The sequence below is a fragment of the Apiospora aurea genome, assembly GCF_038362705.1.
Source record: "Apiospora aurea strain CBS 24483 chromosome Unknown utg000007l_segment0_segment0, whole genome shotgun sequence".
Lineage (NCBI taxonomy): Eukaryota > Fungi > Ascomycota > Sordariomycetes > Amphisphaeriales > Apiosporaceae > Apiospora > Apiospora aurea.
This window is the reverse complement of record NW_027117394.1, coordinates 2245677-2265724: the sequence shown is the minus strand read 5'-3', so window position 1 is coordinate 2265724 and position 20048 is coordinate 2245677. Positions and strand designations below refer to the sequence as shown.

The following is a 20048-nucleotide window of genomic DNA, read 5'->3' as shown; positions in this document are numbered from 1 at the left end:
AACAACATATTATTCTAGGTTGGTGCATAGCAATGGCTACGCAGGCAGGACTGAGGTGCCCTCCGGGTTTGGAGTCAATCGGCACTTGGACATGAACAACCAGGTAATGCATCCTATGTGAACTTAAGTAGACACCGCCGCACAGAACCATGCAATAGTATTACTCCTTTCCAGCAATGGTAGGCGTAAAAACAAATATACACACACCGGCGCAGGATACTGAGTTTCGCTCGGGTAACGTCATGTAAAAAGGGGGATCTTCTTGTAGTTGTATTGCCTCTCGTTTTGGATATTCTAAATGGTATCTCGGAAAGGGGAGAAAGATGTATCACTCGTATACCAACACAGACCGATAGCCCACATGACACCAAAGGGTAGAGGCTCCTTAAAGTATGCCCCGTATATCGATGAGAATAAAGACAAACAAAACAAGTATGCATGCACGCGGAGGCTTGTTTCTTCTTCTTTCTTATTGTTTTCCTTTTCTTTACGGTCTCTGTTTCCTTGATGTTCTGTTTGCAAATAACGATGGTGATGAACGATCCTATTCCCTGATATCCGTATCTTTTACCCATAAAACGCCCGCTACGATGAAAGTCCACAACTAGAGTTTAAAGAAAGAACGTTCCGATTCCTGACTCCGCGTCAGACGGATACCCAGCACGCCTAAACCTACAAACATACACTGTGCCGTTTCGTTTCAAACATATTTTGGAACATGGCGTTTTATATACATATAGGTGCTGCTACTACCTCACTCAACCCGGATAACGACTCTCCATCCCAGCGCGCCCGCCTCGCGGATCGCGCAGGCCAGGCAGCCGCGCCTGCGCCGGCTGACGATGGCATTCCAGCCCCTCTCGGCACAGAGCGCCCGGACCATGACCTCGAGGTCCGAGCCGAACTGCCTCCGGCGCGAGGGGATGCGCATCTTGGACTCGGCCCCGGGGGTAGGAGGAGGGTCGATCCTGGAAGTCCGGCGGCCCCCAAACGACGAAGACGACGCCGAAGACACCGAGGTTGCGGTGCTGTTCAGTGGCGGCCGCTCTGATGCTGCCGAGTCGCCACCACCACCGTTGTTACCACGGGGAGGGTTTTGCAGCCGGGGCGACGGAGTTGATCCGGACAAGGGCTCGAGCCCGAACTCGGCTGAGATGGAGCTGACACGGGACAGCGATGCCATCTCGGGCGATGTTGGTGGCGCAAAGCCCGTGATGCAGTCGATGACGAGCACACGCGACGGCCGCGGTGTGGAAGAGGCCCTCCTCCTGGGTGACGGGTCGATCGGGTTAGCGCCGACGAGGTCTTCAAGGGTTGCATTGGATTTATTCAAGAGCTCTGTCAAGTGGATGGATGTGTATGAATAAAACTTGTGAAGCGGGTGGCCTAGTGGGATTGTTAGCAGCGTGGTCGTAGTCCTACAGAATGCTGCAAGAGTGACATACCAGTGATATAAGCTGAGCTCGGGGCTTTGCTGTTCCAATCGTGGCCCTCTACATCTACCTGCTGTATCGTCGGACTTGACGGCGACTTGAGAAGTTTAACGCGGCTTGATGGTACACAGGGATGTGCGGTAACAAAGTATACATCTTTTGCCAGAGAGAAATCATGGTCTTGACCCTGTTCTAGCGAGTCGTGGGTCATGGTGAAAGATGTTGTAGCAGGATAGGTGTGAATTGCAGAGACGGTGCTGGAGTCGGAGAAGGGGGCCATGTCTCTCTCGGTAGTTGGTGTTGAGTGAGCACTGTCCACAGGGGCAAGGAGATCTAGCGATCTCAGCTCGATCCTGATATTCGAGGGTGGTGGTTCTGCATAGTTGTTTTCAAGGGGGATGATGAAATCCGCTGGTAGGACATTTGAGGGGTCAGCATCTCCGAGGACGTCAGACTCGCGCTCAACGATCGTCTTGCCCCAGAGACGAGCCTTTCTCCCGGTGCGCGAGACGTCATCTGGAAACTGTCAGTGGATTGCTCGGTGAAGTTTGCGGGAGCGGCCGACACTTACCAGGAATGTCCTCAACATTGATGTTAAGCCACCTGTCGCTCATGTTTTCGGGAGTAACGTCCGTGCTAATCCAGCCCATACACTCAGCTGCCCCTCGTCCGGCAGCCAAGACACGCCCAACGACACAGGCGGTGCTCCAGAAGCTCTTGCCGCGATAAATAAACCCGCCGCATAGGTTTGACATAGGTCCCAATTTAAACATGGCGTCTTGGTCATTCTCAAGTAGTGTAGACATGAGGAAGTGTGACAAGGCTTCGCCGGGCAGGATGAGCCCGGAGCAGTATGACTTCGATAGCCAGCCAGCAGGGTGCAACGCTGCTTCCACTTTGCGTCTTCTTGATGGTTTTCTTTGGATTTCCCCGGGTTTCCTTTCTCCGCCAAAATATGAAGAACGACCAGTATCACTGGTAGCCAGTGGCGTATTGATAGGCGTTGCCCGAGCCATTGCAGGTGCATTGATAGACACACCGGTGACATATGTTTCAATGTCTGGCCAGCGTAGTTTCCGCGCAAATTGCACGAGACCCTCAACTTGTCTCTCGGTATAACGTCCTTTGATAGCATACAAATACTCTGGGTGGCGTAATGAGGAGTCGACATAGTGAGAACCGACGTAGTGCGACCCGATGTGATCGTGTTTGAGGGACATTTTGTTTGTCAGAGACGTGAGCCAGCCTTTCGGCGTAGAAGCTCCCGAGTGAGGTGCTTCAGTCTTGGTAACAGTAATGTTTTCGAGCCAAGTGCGGGCGAGAAGCAGCGACCACCTTACAGAAGCGTTCGCCTCCTTTTCAAACCGATGGATTTCCGCCATCCTCAGATTTGCTGCCCCAAACTCATCACCATCCGTTATGATGTCTAGTCGAATAAGCAATTCGCAGGCCAGGAGCAGCTGTATGAGGAGCCAGTAACGCTCTTCAGTCCGGTCCTGATCGTCGACTCCCTCGTTGATGGAAGATCCGTCCTCAAGCTCGTCATCCAGTGGGATGCCCCATAGAATTTGCCCAAGACGTATCCGCCATTCGACACGAGAAAAGTCGATCCAAGCATTGGCGACTGCAAGGACCTTGACCAAGGCATAAATCTGGCCGGCTAAGCTGCATGGATCGCTCGGATCGACAAGCCTACTTGGCGGGTGAAGGATCTTTGAGAAAAGCTCATTATGAAGCTCAGTCGGCCGCATCGTCTTGTCCTTGCGATCCGATTGGTACCTCTGCTCGCATCCGATTAGTAGCTCCATGATGTCAGCTTCATCAAGACTCCGTAGCCCATCTTTGGAATTGACGAGCTGCTGGCGCCTGTCAACGACGATGTGAGACTTGGCACCCAAACTGTCAAAGCCGTACTGCTCGTCCTGCAGTGCATCGGCAACAGCCAACTCCAAAGCTGCTTGGTAGCCCAGGGAGCCCTTTTCGAGCCCCTGCATGCTCAGCATGTTCGGCCGTTCGGAGCATTTCGAATTGAAGTGAGGCCGTTTCTTGCCGGTTGGTGATTTGCAAGACCAAGGGTCTCTGTGAATGATCCGAGGACTTGCTGTAACGTTTCCCCATGCATCATGCTCTATTTGAGTATGATCACTCAAGTCTCGGATGGTCAATTCCTCATCCCATGGGAACGCCACAGACGGATGCTTTACCACTTGCTGTTAGCGATGTTCTGGGAAAGGGGGACGTAGGCAGGGAGGGAACGACGCGTTCCCGAGCCAGCCGTCATACGACGAACAGCAGTTGTCGCCCAATCCATCGACCGCGCAGGAACCGGAAGGCGGCCAGAATCAGGAAAGGGGGTAGGCAATGGAGGGACGGAAACGGGCGGGAAAAGGTGCTTACCGGAGCTCCGGTGCCGAGACCCTGGCTACGGGCGAAGTATTGTGGAGCACCCGAGAAGAGCTTCTCGATCTCGACGTCGCTTAGAGTGGCCATGATGCGTTTGAGTTTCAATACCTTGGGGACGGCTCGCTGTCCATCTGCCTTGTCGACGGTGCCAGGAGGAGGCGGAGAGGGCAAAGGCTTGTTCGGATCAATGGGCGAGCGTGGGGATCTCACGGCAGCTGCTGAAACCGGTGGGGAGCTGTTCGAGGTGGTGTGCTGTGATGGGGAGGATACTTTGGTTAGTGTCAATTCACCGCTACGAGCGGCCCCCTGCCAGAAAAGCAAATTGGGACGGAAGGGAAGAGGTCGAGAAGTCCACTATGATGGTCTGATACCGCAATCGAGTTCCTACCAGAATTTCGGACCAATGCAGGCATCGTCCGAGGTCATGCGACAGTGCTCCCCTCACTTGAGAAGCTGAGAGTCGGGGATCGACTACTACGGCTGCTTAGGTAGCAGTAGCCTCAACTGTAAGTGACGCCGCCAGGTGCGAACAGGCGACTGTGCAGCTGGCAGGCTGGGCTCGGGACTTTGGAGAACTTGGAGAACTTGGGATTGCAAGTATGTAATCGAGGCCGGACTGATGGAACATTAAAACTCACCGACCGCGTGCGCGAAGTTACCGTTGTCGTTGTTGCCATGGCGCTCCGGCGTCTCTGCAGTTTGGCTGGTCGTCCCCCTCCGCGACACGGTGGCCCGCCGGATTAGTTCCTTCAAGGGCTGTCTTTTGCTGAACGGCTTCGCATTGTCATCTTGGTCGGGCCCTAGGTCTTGCCCTTGCGCATTTGCATTGGCATTGGCATCGGCATTGGCATTGACGTTGACGTTGCTGTCGAATGCCGGGCCTCTGCCGGCGTCGGCTGGGGCCTGCTCTCGCTTGTCGGGTTTATTAATAAAATCGCGTGCCCCACGCTTGAATACCGTGAAGGACAGCATCTTCCTTCTCTCAGCAAGACCGCCAGACATGACGATGATCTGCTATTGTTCCATGCTTTTCGTCGGGTTTCAAATTGCACGGAGTGGTAGGTAGTAGAGCACCAACTTTGGTCTTGGCCAAGGATATATTTGAGGGAAACCCCTAGTCGCACGAATGCAGCAAGATTCCGACGACGGTTGATGAGGATAGAGCCAGAGAAGGGGCGTGGACGGGATTCAGTCAACGCCAGGTGCTGGTTTAGATAGATCAATACTGTAGGCCCAGAAGCACAGATCCGGGAGGGACGAGCCTCGTGTGTTAGCAATGGGTACTGGCCACTTATTCTCTGGTTTCAACACGTCAGGAAGCCAGGTTCAGGTTGATGCCTTTCCGCAATAAGTATTGCCAGCATCGTTTTGGTACGCACCACACCAGGCCTATTTACAGCATGGACTTTCTATGAGCTGACTAGCTCGCCTCAAGTAGATGATGCATGCATGCATACATGTAGCTTATGGGCAGCCCGCCAATCTTGCTTCCCCCATCATACATACGTGGGCTGAACCAACCGATCTGATACCACGGCATAGGCGCCGTTGCAAGCCACCGTGGTCATCCAGAGGGCAACGGGCAATCTGGAACAGCCAGAGCAAAACAAGGAAGTGTCCAGATGCATTGCCAGATGCCAGATGCAGACATGGCTCAGCAAACAACCATCTGGATAGAGACCCGCAGGACGGGCGCCCGCCTCTTTCATTGGCCCTCGGCGGCCAATGTTTCATCGTGCGGTTAACTTGTCCTCCGACCCTGGTGCTGGTCGGGAATACTCCATGATCGGATCGACCAGAGAGAGATCAAATATGCCAATATCGCCCCGCCAGTAGTTAGTTGTAGTAGTATTGGCACGCAGGTGGTTTCCGAGGCTGAAGGCAGAGACGGTCTCGTCGGCAACTTTCCGATGCTGTCCAAAGCGCGCCGGCTTCAACCCTTGAGAGCTATCGTTCAATTGATGGCGGTTTCAGTAAGTATGCATAGACCACCGAAGAACCGGTTTTTGTCGTCTACTGCATGTCCTTCCATTGCTAGCAGGCCAGAGTGGTTGGTGGGCTGTAAGGTCAACGTGCAATCGGGTCGGGATCATCTTGGCCACTTCTCTGCAATGCAACCTGGAACAGTTCACGTTGTCGACCCTGTTTTCGGCACTCGCTCGTGTCTCTGCTTCTAGACCCTGAGTGGTGACTTGTCACACATGCCTTAGAGCAGTTAGTGCATATGTGAATAATATTTATGGATTAATACCTTGCTACCGCTTACCGCCAGCCATTCCGTCGATGACAGCGATCCGGAACAGACAGCTCCAGATTATTGTACTAGCACCTTCCATAGGTCATGATTCACCGCTGCGATTGCCGGTAGGATCGTCCTCAGCATAACAGAACAGCGAATCCCCTTTTTGAGAGTGTGTACAAATGCTCAGCCCTGTTGATGCATTCGGCAATCTCTGTTTCATGTGTTTACCGGCGGATAGGCTGAAATCCCGCTTCCCCCTGTAATCTCGTGTTGCAGCAGTCTCTTGACGAACTGCTAGAAGGTCTGTGTGGATTGGCTCCATCTAAACGGCGGATGCTTGACGCTTGATTTTGCTATGCGCCGCCCCGGGGCGCCCTACAACTAGATCCGGCAACTAATCATGGTTGGTCTAGTCTCGTAGTTGTAGAAAGCTTACCGAACAGTAGGTTGCCGTCCGCTTTTCCCTGACTCGATTCCATACTTATCCTCGTACGGAGTCGTACAGTCTATTTCGGCTGCCTGAGAAGGAGGAATAAGTCAATTTCAAGGGGCCAAACTTTACCCCGTCCCAACGACTAACGCACCCAACTCTAATTGCCAAGTGCCATATCTCTTACCCAAGAGGCACTTAGCCGAGAGACCGAGCAAGCACAGGCAGTTTGGGGCGTCAAGCCTCTCCTGTCTTGTCTCCGCGTTGTGCCTGCGCCCTCGCATGTCTTGAGCTGAGAGGCTCTGGCCAAGCAAGGGTCCTTTGAGTTGAGGTTATCTAGGAAAACGCATCGTGCTGCTGTTTGACACAAAGTCGGTGCGAGGCGGCTGACTAGCCGCATAAGCTCTACCCTTCGTCGACATATTACCCGTCACTCGTAATTTGGGGGCGCAGGATCGCATGCTGCTTTCTATAGCTTCTGACGAAACACAACGATTTGGCAATGACTGGTTTGCATACCGCCGAAGAATCGATTTCGATTGCGAGCCGCACTCCCCGTTCTCTCATATATCCGGCGCGTCATTTTCGGGGTATCAATCTATCAAGTAAACTCCTGACGCCAAGAAAGCCACCAATCTGTCGCAACCTCCTAAAGGTCGCCGACTGCAAGAGATATTCAGCCTACTCTGGTGGCATACTCGAGATCTGCATTTATGGTCATGTACCAACCCGTTTTCTCGGAATGGCCTCGTATTTGCGCCACCTGGGGATGGTATGCTCATGCCGGTGGCGTATCGTGAATCACGACCAGTATGTACTTTAATTCGGGGACTATGACGAGCTCCTGCTTTTTCGTACGCAGTCGTAACAGTTTCAGCTCATCCTAGTGAAGCGGTCAGCTCTCGTTGTCGCAATATGTCTGGTAGTCGATAAAACCCCTTACCTCTGTATCCATCTCTTGCACCAAACTTCCAGCAGTGCTCAAGAACCCCCAAACCATGCTCCCGAGCTCCTGAGCCGCTTGTGTTTCATTGTCTGCGCCGCCCGAGGTGACTTCGGCAGAGAAGGAGCCGCCAGTAGGGGTTGGTAAGGAGGTCGCCGAGTCGGTGGTGCTGGTCGCGGAACGGGCTGGCCTGATGGCAGCAATCTGGCCATTGGTCTTTATGACAGCGCCGGATGTACGGTCGAGCATGATCCAGGCTTTCACGCCCGGCTTCTTCGATAGCCGATGGAGAGCATCGGCCATTGTATCGTTGGCGATGGCTGGCTTAATAGGACTTAGCATCAGTTACGCGCATTCTGGAAAGACAGGCGCTGCATGACAGGAACGTACAAGAGTTTTATCTGCCATATTGATTGGCTGTACGAAGACTATCCCGCGCAGGACTCGTTGGCCGATCAAACGTGAACCGAAGTCTTCAATTCTCGCAAATGCGTGTGACGAATAGTTCCCAGGTGATTCCTATCTAACTGATTAGGAGTATCGCGGGGCTCCCGCATGTAATCAATCAAACATATGGAGCAAGCTCCAGCCACATGGCCAGCTGTTGCTCCACACTCGCACATGCGCTGCAAAACTGCCGCGACTGACCGCTAAAAAGTTACTGGCGGATCGGCGAAACTGCCCAGGTATGGTATTACGACATTGCGCTGCGTCTCTCATTGGAAGTGTGTCTTCCAAATGCCTGGGCCAAGATGGGATCCAGCAACAGGAAGAAGGCGGAGAAGAAGAAGGACTTCGCGAAGCCCAAATTGAAGGTCGGCAAGGCCAAGGCGAAGCCTGACAATTTCACGGATACCAGCTTCAAATCCAAAGGTATCTATCCTCATCCTACTTGCTGTGGCCTCGGCGAATGAGCCCCAACGATCAATATGCTAATGCTCTCACCCCAGCTATCGTTATCAACAAGCAACTGACTGAAGATGCCCCTGATGCCAACGACCGTTTCAAGCATTTCTTCTCCCTTGCGGGTTCAAGATCCGACACACAACGGCGAGATGCCTTGGCATATCTGACGAGCCAGCTGTCAACGACGCCTCCGACCAATCCCGTTGGCACGCACACGCTGCTCAACAAAATACTTCCGCTGATGACAGACATCTCAAAGTCCGTCCGGGCTCAGCTGTTGAAGCTATTGAAAGCTTTGCCAGCCGACGAAGTTGCGCCTCATGTCGAAAAGGTCATCCTGTACATTCGTGGTGCCATGACACACATCACCCAAGACATCAAGGACGATGGACTGAATTACATGGAATGGCTTCTCGATGTCGCAGGAGACAGTGTCGTATCCGGGGCTGGGTGCTGGGTGAAACCGCTGAAGGATCTCACTTCCGTCCTGGGGTGGACTGTGAGGAGTGCCGTCCCGACTCCGGGTAAAGGGGGGTTGGACCTCTGCACCCAGAACTACGTTCGGCGCCAAGAAACACGGCCAGGCATTCCCGCGGCAGATGCTCGTGCTCTCTAAATTCCTCGAGTACGGGTTCAAGGCCGAGTCGCCACGGCCCTGGGTTTCGGAAGACTGGCTTGGAAACTTCTGTCGTCTTCCTACTAACCCCGACCCCTATGGTTATCTGGGCTTGTTCAAGCCGCCCCGAGACGAGGATGGAGAGATCTACCGGAATCGCGAGGATAGGCAGGACGTATACCAAAGGCGCTTTGGCGAAGCCATTGCAACTGGCGTCGATGCTGCGAAGAAGGAGGGCGGCCTGGCTGGACGAGCTGCCGCGACCCTCGACAAAGTCTTGAGGGAGGGCATGGGTGACTACGAAATCACTTCACGAACTGATGATGATGATGAACGGTTATGGGCTGGGTATATCATGTAGAATAACTGCCATATGCCCACATAAGAATGAATACAGTAAAGTCACGTAAAATTCCCAGCATAAGATCTATTGAATGAACATTAAGGCATCTGCGGTATTTCACTTGCAATTTCTTACCACGTATTTCGAGGATAGTTATCAAGGTCTGCTCCTCAGGCACCCTGTGTCTCCTTTCTTCCTGGCCCATCCTCAAAGTATTCGAAAGAAGCAGCGTTGGCCCGCGACTACTAACAACACCGAGATATGTTCTAGACACCCCAGGGTCCAGGGAAAAGAGTGTTCACTGTCCGAGAGCATGAAGTTCCGCCTGGAGCTGCACATTCACAGTCATTTGCTGCGTACCCAGCATGTGTTCTTTGATGTGATGGGCCATCTGCTGCATCAAAGGGCCTCGGGTGGTCCTCAAAAATATAAAGAATCTGGCTCCAGTGAACATGACAGACAACCAATGAATTGCGTAGATGCCCGTAACTGGAGATTACAGTACATGGCATCACCTGCAGATGTGCAAAGAAACGCGATGCTACATGTGTAAATATTGAAAACTGGCAGATGTAAACAGCCATACGCCTGTTCAGAGTCGATCTCTGAAACGCTATCCATATAACAACTGGAAAGGGGCGGCAGGTGCGCCAGATAGCATTTGGTCCCAACTGGCCCATCGTGCCTTCTCCCTGAAGGATATAAACACACAAATACATCCCACCTTCCTGGCCTAATACCCATCACCACCCTTTCCTCACTTATACCCGCCTCTTCTCTCCTTCACCATCCCGACGCCGAAGCCATCGACGACGCCCTGCCTTCCGGAATTTTCTCTCCCCACTACGCGTTGGCACATAAACTCCTAAGCATTCAAGTCCACCAGAGGAAGCCCCAGGCATCAAGCGGTTGATTCCAGGGAATTCCGGCTGGACCCAGGTCTTTTTCCAAACCCTACAAAAGGACCTCCCACTTCTCTGCCTTCCCTTCTTTCCTTCCTCTCCTCTTCACCTTTTCCCGCAAAGTCAGGCAAGAGGTTTCTCGAGCAGAGAAAATCTTGCAGATCGCACCTCAACCTTGGAAAGGTCAAGCAAAGCAAGCAAAGGTAAGCCAGAATTTCCCTTACATCCATTTCTTTTTTTCTTCTTCTCCAACATCCATCACCTTCCCTGTCATCATTCACATCACTGGACGTCGCCTGGTGAAGTGCGGCAGGGCTTCGACCATCCTTGGAAGGTAAGTAAACACTTATTCCCGTCCAAGGTAAACACAACACCTCACTTCACTTCGCAATACGCATCCAAGGTGAGCAGGCGCCACTCCACTTCAGGTCAACACATATCAATCTTCTCGTGCAACAGACGCTTGGGGGTTGTCCTTTCGTGGCCTGTCGTCCTGGTCATCGAAGTCTTGGGTACTACTTCCTCTCCCAAATTATTTGGCGCCTTTCCATCATACCAGATATTCCACTCGCGTATTGTGTTGTTTTCCTTGCCCACAACATCACGTACCAAGTTCTTTTCTGGGTTCTGCCTCTTGTAATCAACAAACCCACTCACGTCTTGGCCAGCTTCAACCAACACGTGCTTTCCCCAAGGTAATCACTTCATCGCTGTGGATGTGTCAGGACCAACATAACCATCTGCTGTCACCGACTCCCATATGGACTGGCCCTTCCTTCTTGATGCTGCCTCACCTCTCAAGCCTGCCTCCACCCAACTCTGTTCCATTATTTTGTTGTCTGTTCAAGTTGGCTAACATATTCAACCAGCTCATCTTAGTTGGCCCTTAGGTATTCATCAACTGCTGGTCACCACCCAACAGGACCTCGTCTACACACCTCACGTAAGTTCAATCATGGCCTGCCTTCCTCTCATCACTCTATCTTTTCCTTCTCACTTTCTTCATGGCAATTGCTTAATGCGAACTCATCCTCCTTGTGATCCTGTCAGCCCGAGGCTACAACACCTGTTACTACTACATCTACCTTCAAACATTTTCCCACTTGTTTGGGTCAAGCCATTGGGGATACAGCAGACGTATCTTATATGGATCATCCACAGCCTGTCTGAATCAGTATCCTGCAATATACGCTCTACTCTTTCATTGATACTGACTTTCTTCCCCCTCGGCAGGTCTCGTACCAACTCAGACAACACTCGTCAAGATGTCCTTCAACGGCGATTCATCCAACAATGGCTGGGGCGCCAATGAGCCTGTCAATGATGCCCCTGCCGGTGACGCCTGGGGCACTGGCGACATGCAAGCTGCTCTGGATGAGCCAGAGGAGGCCAAGGCTGTCCCTCCTCCCTTCCCCTACGAGCGTCGCGACGCTCCCAAGCATGAGTGGGAGAAGCCCACTCAGTACAACTACAGCGATGACAACACTGGAGAGTGGGATGGCAATGCCCCAGTCTACCTGTTCGACGGTGACGAGGGTGATGTTGGACCTGAGTACCCTGAGCTGGAGGTCGCCATCTTTGGCAAGCCTGAAGACCGCTCCAAGCCCGGTGAGCAGTTCGACAAGTAAGTAGTGATTGCCCCGCTCACCCGACCCCTTGCTAACCAGTATTAGGATTGCTCAAATCGAGGTCCAGCAAGAGGGCATGGCTCGTATCGTCCCTATCAAGACCTTTGAGACTGCTGGCCTGCACCCCGTCATGTACAAGAACGTTCAGCTGTGCGGCTACAAGACTCCCACACCCATCCAACGTTATTGCATTCCTGCAATCAAGATGGGTCATGATGTCATTGCCATTGCCCAGACCGGTAAGTAGTCACCTGGACACTGTCTTGTTTGCCGTCTAATACATTCTCAGGTTCCGGCAAAACCGCTGCTTATCTACTGCCTATTCTCAACCACCTGATGGGCAAGGCTAAGAAGCTGGCCGCTCCTCGCCCCAGCCCTTCGGACCTTGAGTCTGGCTGTGGACCCGTTCGAGCTGAACCTTTGGTCGTTGTGGTTGTTCCCACTCGTGAACTTGCAGTTCAGATCTTCAATGAGGCCCGCAAGTTCTGCTATAGAACAATGCTTCGTCCTTGTGTCGTTTACGGTGGTGGTCCCATGCGCGATCAAATCTACCAGCTGGGAAAGGGATGTGATATCCTCATCGCATCCCCGGGACGTCTGATTGATCTCATGGATCGCCCCCATGTTTTGACCCTGCGCCGCGTCAAGTACATGGTCATTGATGAGGCTGACGAGATGCTTCACGCGGACTGGGAGGAGGAGTTCAACAAGATTCTGAGCGGTGGTGGTAAGTAACCCTCACATCCGATTGGAATTTGTTTCATCTACTGACACCAAGCCAGAACAAGAGGAGGGCAACATCAAGTACATGCTCTTCTCTGCCACTTTCCCTGCGGCCGTTCGTAAGCTCGCCAAGTCTCACCTTGCTGAGTCGCATGTTCGCATCCGTGTCGGCCGAATTGGATCAACCCATCAGAACATCAAGCAAGACATCATCTGGGTTGATCACACCGTCAAGAAGACTGCCATTGTCGATCTTCTCTTCGACCTTAAGCCCGGTCGCACCATCATCTTCGTCAACAACAAGCGCACTGCCGATGAGCTTGACGATTACCTGTTCCACAAGGGTATGCCTGTCACCTCGATGCATGCCGATCGTACTCAGCGCGAGCGCGAGGACTCTATGCGCGCTTTCCGCACTGGAAGAGCCCCCATCCTGGTCACCACCGGTGTTTCTGCCCGTGGTATTGACGTGAAGAACATTCGACATGTCATTAACTACGACCTCCCCAATGCCGACCATGGCGGCATTACCGAGTACACTCACCGCATTGGTAAGTTGATGAGTTCTTGGCTAGTACGTGATCGTGCGCTAACAATATCAGGTCGAACTGGTCGCATTGGCAACGAAGGTGTTGCTTACTCGTTCTACACTGAGCGTGATGAGCCATTGGCCGAACAGCTGACCTTCAATCTGCTTGAGCAGAAGCAGGAAATCCCCGATTTCCTGCAGCAGTGGGTTCCTGAGGGTACTGAGGTCGCTAATCTCAAGTTCGATTACGACTCTGATGAGATCGAGGATGAGGCTGTTGGTGGATCCGGTGGTGGTGATGATGGCTCCTGGGGTGCTGCTGGCGATTCCGCTGGAGACAACGCCTGGGGTGGTGGCGGTGACTCCTTTGGAGGTGGCGCCTCGTTTGGAGGTGATGCTTCGTTTGGTGGTGATGCTTCGTTTGGAGGTGGTGCCTCGAATGAGGGTGCTGCTGCCTGGTAAACAGCATCTCGGCGATTGTTTGCAAATGCACCTCGGCGATGCTGCAGATTCTGCACCAACACCACTGTTCTGAAGGCGAATCGGTCTATGCGGTTTTTGAGATGGAATTGGCTTGACTCTCAATGTTCCTGGAATCGGGAGTAATCACGAGTCTAAAGTGGTTCGTACTTTTCTCCTAGGGATATCATCGCGGTCATAGATGGTATCGTTGATGTGAGATTCATCGCATACTGCTTTCAGATAGCATGAGCATCTTAGATAGATGGAGATATGGCAATTCTCATCTCTGGACTAAAAACATTAAAAAAGGTAGAAAAAACTCCCCTAACGTGCTTGCATTTCCCTTTCTCTTTTCTTTTTTGGGACTCGACTACTATCTGAATAGGATCGCTTCTCATAGGTACTCATGGACAGAACACTTGTTTTTCGTATTTGACATGGTTGTGTTTAGCAAGAGACGAGGTGGGCAGAAACGTAATGCTAATATTTCCAATTCGACCATTACTAACCATCACAGCCGTCTGTCTTGCTAATGCCTATCACCATAGGTAAACACGGCCTCTTTGCAGTCATTATGGTCCAGGGCTCAAGACCGAGATGTTTCGATACGCGATCGGACGACACCTGGAAGGGCCGGTCCAACAGTGTGAATTCGCAATATTACAGATTGGTCCGGCCAGTCCATACCTATCCGGCAGACCGACAGCCTTCTTCATCCGTAACCCCTCTGGTTCGCCCGAAAGGTCAGCTTTACTCCATACGAGCAGGATGGTGTGATTTTACTACGGATGTTCTATAATACAGCAAAGGTGCGCAGAATTTTCCCAGTTTCAGCATCAAGCCACACATCAAGCCAACAACTTGACATAACAGTCCAACACCCACCAAGAAGCTAGCGAAAGTATCGTGGAGAAACTACTCCTTATCTCTCGCCGCCGCCACCACCACCGCTACTCCCGGATGTGACTCATTCGGGAGCATCTGTCTGCCTGCCAGAAGAACGACCCATCAGCATCGCCAGAGGGGAGTAATACGGACAGAGTGACAGAGATACGGATACGGACATGGATGGGTGTGGCGTATCCGCTTCTGTTGGGCCAGCCATCTAATCTAGTAAGCTGCTTCACGAGCGCGCCTCCTCTAGACCAGGGAGACTTTTGCCAGCCAGATCAGATGTCCATGGGAATACAGGGCACGATCTATCTTTCTGTGTCTGAGAAGCGACGGGAAAACCCCGAGAGGGAGTGGTTCGCTATGAATCATCGATTCCCAGGCTCAGTTGACCCGTGTCCCCCCAGAGAGAATCGTTAGAGAGACCAATCATTCCACTACGAGTAGGTAGGCAGTGTACGAAGTCGCCAACCCGAGCTCCTTTCCGCACTTGGGTATCAGCGTCATCTGAGAAGGCCATACCGGGGAGGAAGCGGAAGGGGCAACATGCATCCTGTACTTCTCGCGACATTGTGCTACAAAAAGTTCCACGCGGCTACTTACCTAAGGGGTAAGTAAGTAGTCGAAATCCGGGACTGGAGCCATACAGCTCCATCTTGTGCTTGGGAGAGGCGGGAATGGGGGAAAGCACTCAAAAGCAGGTTTGGACATGCCATAAGGGGCCGGAGGTGTGCATTGACGTTTGTGGCATTCACGAGCGATGAACTGGTTGATAGATGAATGGTCTCGATTCTACGTGTCTATTTGTAACATATACAACTCGCCGAGAATGGGACCTCGTTCCTATTGGCGATGACCGAATGAACAACCCGAGTGAACACCATCCCAGTTGGCGAACCGCTTTTCCGGCATCATCCAAGAAGCAAGAGACGGTTAGCATGCATGTCCTTCTTACAAACCGATGAAGACACGACATTTGTATCTCACGACCTACCTAATGCGAAACGTGATCTGCAACAAGTGCCTACCTGCCTATCGACCCAATGTTAGGGGTCACTTACCTAATAACCCATATTGCCGACAAAGCATGTATTGCGTGGACAATGTCTTGGCCCACCCGAGAGCCCATTGACAAATATACACCCCGTCTGCCCGTGTCGCCATCCACAACCAAGCGCCAGGCAGGATACCTAGGCAGCGGAGGAAGCTATCGCCACCCGCCCGTAGAGGGGCCACGCGCCATAGAGAGATAGTCAAGAGATGGGAGGGACTCGTTGATCTGGCGACGAGCGACGACACCGAATCCCGTTGTCATGGTTGTTATTATTATTTTTGGTATGACCATTGATGAGGGGGCAAGGGGGGGCACAGGCGGCCGCCCCGTGGCTCCTCCACATTTAATGAGAAAGCATTGATGATACCTACCTAAGATAGACAGACAGCGGTCAAAGTAGTACCGATCGTGAAATCCAACCAAGCGTTTCGCGGGGCGAGAATTCACGATGGGAACCAACACCACTACTCACTCACTTACACGTTATGATACTAGGTGGGTGGGTAGAACGGGGTGCGTGCCCATGCGTTCGTTGCCTAAAATGGCAATTTGCCAATGGCGCGGTAGATGGTAGTGCATAGCCCGTAGCGAACCAAGCATGGACGATAGGCTGCTGCAGGGGTTGTTGTTGGTGCCAAAGATGGGATGGGTGAGGTGGAAGAGGGATTAAAAAAAAAAGCCCCGCGATGACTCACTTGGCCGGAGCTGTGTCATACACATACACACAGCCAGGGGCGCCAGAGGGAGGGGGTGACAACAAGTGACAGCCAGGCTCGCCGGGTCCCAAGGTAGAGAAAACAACGGTTCTCCTTCTTTCCCTCTCCTTTCGTCTTCTCATGGGCATCTCATCTGTTCAGAGATACACTATTCGCCGTCAGCCCAAAACACTCGACCGTCAGCCATGTTGAACAATATGGAAACGTCGAATCATGAAGAATAAAGTAAACCTGTTTTGCTGTTGGCTGGCTGTCATTCGAAGCCTTTTTTTGATATTTTAATACTATCTTATCTGCGAGGTTGGGTATTCTCTCTCCAGGCCTGCTCAAGTTTCTTTGTCCTTGCAAGCTTTTCGATCATCGTAATCGCAACACCTTTTCAGGCCAGATAGATACTATGTATGTATGTGCTTTTTGCTTTGCTCGATTCGACGCCGTCGTGGACAGGGGGGACGCGTCCGCTTTTCGACGGCCGCTTGCCTGCCACTCCTCGTCGTTTCGCAGCTTTTGACCGTGGCCACGGAATACCAAATGGTAGTAGAACTCCGAGTAATGCTGCGAAGGCTCAAGGCGTCAAAACCGACTGCCTTGTCAGGTTCCTCAGGCTTGCCGCCCGGTCTTTGCCCCAGACCATATCCATCCATTATTCCGAAATGTAAAAAGACTTGTGTGAATATGCTCCAAAACACCGTGACTTCAGTAAAAAGCGCTCTCTTCCGTACTCTCTCTCTCTCTCAATCGTACACGTACATCAGCTACCCCTTCACCAAGCAGTCCCCAATACCTGACTGATCCTGGAAATGCATGCAAGACAACAAACACACTTTTCTCCCTCTACTTGGCCGCCATCTAATCTCTATTGAACTAGATGTCTTCCAAGTTGGTATCAAAAGTCTCGGCGCCCATCTCAACCCTCCCCTTAACAAAGGAAATATATGGGTATTGTCACAAGCGGCTGGAGATGTCGTTGGGTGGGTGGTGAGAGTCTTCCTCGGGAGAAAGGAAGTGCTGACACACTCTCTCTCCTAATTAAGGATGCCGTCCCACATGCCAGGTCCGCCTGCTCCACCAACGGCTGGGTGGAGCGAGGGGATGGAATAGGACGTAGGGACGTCGGAGGCGTAGCAGACTCGCTTTCGACCAGTCGCTTGCGTGTTGTGGATGGGCATCGCATTGACAGACCACTCTCGCGGTTCGCTCGAGTGCTGCTGACTGCACAACAGCTCGCGGACATTCTCCTGGAGAGAATTATCAATCGACAAGGGCCTGCTCCGCTTGACACCGACCCTATGGGTACGATGGTAGTTGTGTAGTTCCTGTAGAGCGCGGGCAGCGTCGGCCGCGTCGTCCGCTTCGCAACTTGTGCGTGCCAAGGGTGTATCTAATGACATGTCCAACAAGTCCTTGCCCATGGGGCCAGTGTAGGACTCGGGCGAGGACGAGAGGCAGTTCTCTTCGTAGTCTTCGGGAACCGAGGCAATGGCCGGCCTCACGCTGTATCTCTCATTGCACAGCTTCGCGTACCGGCATCGCGCCTGAACATCCAATTTGGTGGACGGCGCGTTGACCAACGACGAAGCTGACGAGATGGAAGATGAGCGGGAAGTACGGGACGAATCCGAAATCATCGACTCTGGCGAAGAAGCAGTAGAGATTGAGTTGGCAAGAGACGAGCGGCGCATGGTGCTGTATCCCTGGGGCGAGGTTCCCATCGCGGCAGGCCACCGGTCCAAAGTCTGCGAAGCGCATACATTCGAGACTTGGGCCATGGCATAGCCCATAGAGCCCCTTCCGCCAAGAAGAGAGGAAGCAGCATTCACGGCAGGAGTGCTGAAACCCGTCATCTGTGGGGTGAGACGCGGGGTAGGCAGAAGCCCAAGAGCTGGGGCATGGTGGCCAGAAGCATACACAGCGGCAGGAGACGGTTCCATGATCATGGGGGTTTGATAGCTCTTGGGGGTCGGCGTAACCTCGTTGGATTCGCAGCCAAACGCAGCGGCGCGTTCGCGCGAAGCCGGGATGGCGGATCCGGGCGACACGGGCGACACTTCCTGGCGAGATGCAATGTGCATTGACATCGAAGGCAGGAGCCCTTCGATATTGTCCAGGCCAGGGTTCAATCTCAGAATGAGATTCTTCCAGTCTTGGACCTCGCGCTCATGTGCCTGCGGATACAAAGCGCCTGGCGAAGGAGGCTGCGACGGGATGTACTTCAGCACGATTTCGGTCCATCGTTGAAAGACGTCGTCGGTGATGTGGAGCTTCCAGTTGACCGCGAGCAAGAACGCCATCTCGTTTTGGTTGATTTCTTGAGTTGCCAGTCCCGAGATCTTGCTCCAAGCGCGCGCGGAGTAGTTGCGATCTTGCAAGTACTTGGAAGCCAGGATCAAGGCAGCCAGGAACATACGCCGACCGCATTGAAGGACCCTGCTGGAATGGATATCGTCCGGCTGTTCCATGGTGAAGTCATGCTTAGGTACGTGGGGTTTGATTAGTATCAAGTAATACAAGGCTACCTGTAGAGTAGAATAGCTCGTGCGAGATCGGCGAAGGGTTTCTTGGATGAAAGTCCGCAGAGGTAACACGGCCTTGCTTCCCATCTCAGCTCGGTAAACCACTGAGGACAGTGGCCATATGGCCTCCACGATTTGTGTCGATGAATCTAAAGTTGATGTTGAGCGGGAGTCCCAGGGGAACAGGATTGTAGTTTCGAGTCATGGCTTACCAACGAGGTTATCGACAAAGTTGACCTTTCGATCGCTTTGGCGCATGAGAACAGGAGGGCATCCAGGCCTGTTTGAGGTACGCCTAGGGTTCTGGCGAACCTCCTGGGGGACTTCAATCTTGAGCTGCGGCTGTTGGGCCTGCTTCACCCAAGAAGTGGTGATCTGCGCCTGGCGAATAGACGCTTGCGAGTGGCAGTAAGCGTCGCATGGCTCAGACACATCGGAGGTAGGGGCAGTAATAGAGGTGTCGTCGGAATGTTGAGAAGAGGCATCGGACCATACCGAAGCCGAAGAGGAGGAAGCCGAGGAGGCTACTGAGGAGTTGTAGGGCCCATGGTGGAGGGACTTGATGAAGGCCAGCGAATCATTATCGCTGCACATCATCTTGAAGGTGGTGGAGGGTGACACAAGGAGAATCTACCTCCAGCCGCCGTTAACCGCAGAGTCGACCGTAAGTCTAGAATATGTCGTGGATTTCTATCGACAGAAGGATCTCTCAACAGCGCGCAAAGGGGCTGTCAAGAAACAAAATCGAAGAAGATTCGGATATTAGAACGAGGGGTTCGAAACCGAGTATACACGAGCGATCAGACCGGAAGACGAGGCGGAAGAGGCGACTGGAGTAGAATAGAACGTTTTCGCAAGAATCATCGTGTGGCCGTGGTGTTTCGACTACAAGATCATATGTCGAGGCGACGGGGTAGAGGCAGAAGCACAGCTAGGAACGCATCAAGCCTTCTAGCTAGTTGTCTTCTTCCAAAGCCCACGATATCACCAAAAGGGAGCAGGTGGAGCCGAGGGTGCGAGGGTCGAGACAGGTAGTACCAGGTTGTATTTGCGTGTGCAATGCGGTTGCGATTATTGGTGACGTCGGGATGCAGGCGCGTTGGATTGCACAAATGAGATTATGCAAGGTACAGTAACTGCGACCACTCAAAGTCCACTGGAGGACATATATGCGGCTTAGAGATGGAGTGGAGGGGGGTGACGAGATCGGAGAACCCTTATAGACCCAAGGGCACTCGAGGCAGCGACGAAGGCAAATAACTGAGCGGAGTCGGACTATGAGTCGTCGCGTGAAAGAGAGAGTTGGCTACCTTG

At 52.7% G+C, this 20048-nt stretch overlaps 5 protein-coding genes across 5 annotated transcripts; 2 read left to right on the top strand and 3 right to left on the bottom strand.

Annotated features, from left to right (window-relative positions):
• Nucleotides 1–754: 754 nt before the first annotated feature.
• Nucleotides 755–4838, bottom strand: PG986_010952 (uncharacterized protein; the record flags this gene model as incomplete). Its single annotated transcript, XM_066847174.1, has 5 exons — nt 755–1386; nt 1446–1949; nt 2005–3631; nt 3831–4105; nt 4475–4838. The coding sequence occupies 5 exons, from the start codon at nt 4836–4838 to the stop codon at nt 755–757; spliced, it is 3402 nt and encodes a 1133-aa protein (XP_066696665.1).
• Nucleotides 4839–7286: 2448 nt separating this feature from the next.
• PG986_010951 (uncharacterized protein) lies at nt 7287–7859 on the bottom strand (the record flags this gene model as incomplete). Its single annotated transcript, XM_066847173.1, has 3 exons — nt 7287–7391; nt 7452–7775; nt 7842–7859. 3 exons carry the CDS (start codon nt 7857–7859, stop codon nt 7287–7289), a joined length of 447 nt encoding a protein of 148 aa, XP_066696664.1.
• A 344-nt stretch (nt 7860–8203) lies between these two features.
• Nucleotides 8204–9334, top strand: PG986_010950 (rRNA processing protein; the record flags this gene model as incomplete). The annotated part of the gene is made up of 3 exons (XM_066847172.1): nt 8204–8324; nt 8402–8856; nt 8888–9334. 3 exons carry the CDS (start codon nt 8204–8206, stop codon nt 9332–9334), a joined length of 1023 nt encoding a protein of 340 aa, XP_066696663.1.
• Nucleotides 9335–11483: 2149 nt separating this feature from the next.
• Nucleotides 11484–13560, top strand: PG986_010949 (DEAD/DEAH box helicase; the record flags this gene model as incomplete). Its single annotated transcript, XM_066847171.1, has 5 exons — nt 11484–11842; nt 11886–12085; nt 12136–12573; nt 12629–13120; nt 13172–13560. The coding sequence occupies 5 exons, from the start codon at nt 11484–11486 to the stop codon at nt 13558–13560; spliced, it is 1878 nt and encodes a 625-aa protein (XP_066696662.1).
• A 3686-nt stretch (nt 13561–17246) lies between these two features.
• Nucleotides 17247–19331, bottom strand: PG986_010948 (G1/S-specific cyclin Pcl5; the record flags this gene model as incomplete). The annotated part of the gene is made up of 2 exons (XM_066847170.1): nt 17247–18883; nt 18947–19331. The coding sequence occupies 2 exons, from the start codon at nt 19329–19331 to the stop codon at nt 17247–17249; spliced, it is 2022 nt and encodes a 673-aa protein (XP_066696661.1).
• Between the last annotated feature and the right edge of the window lie 717 nt (nt 19332–20048).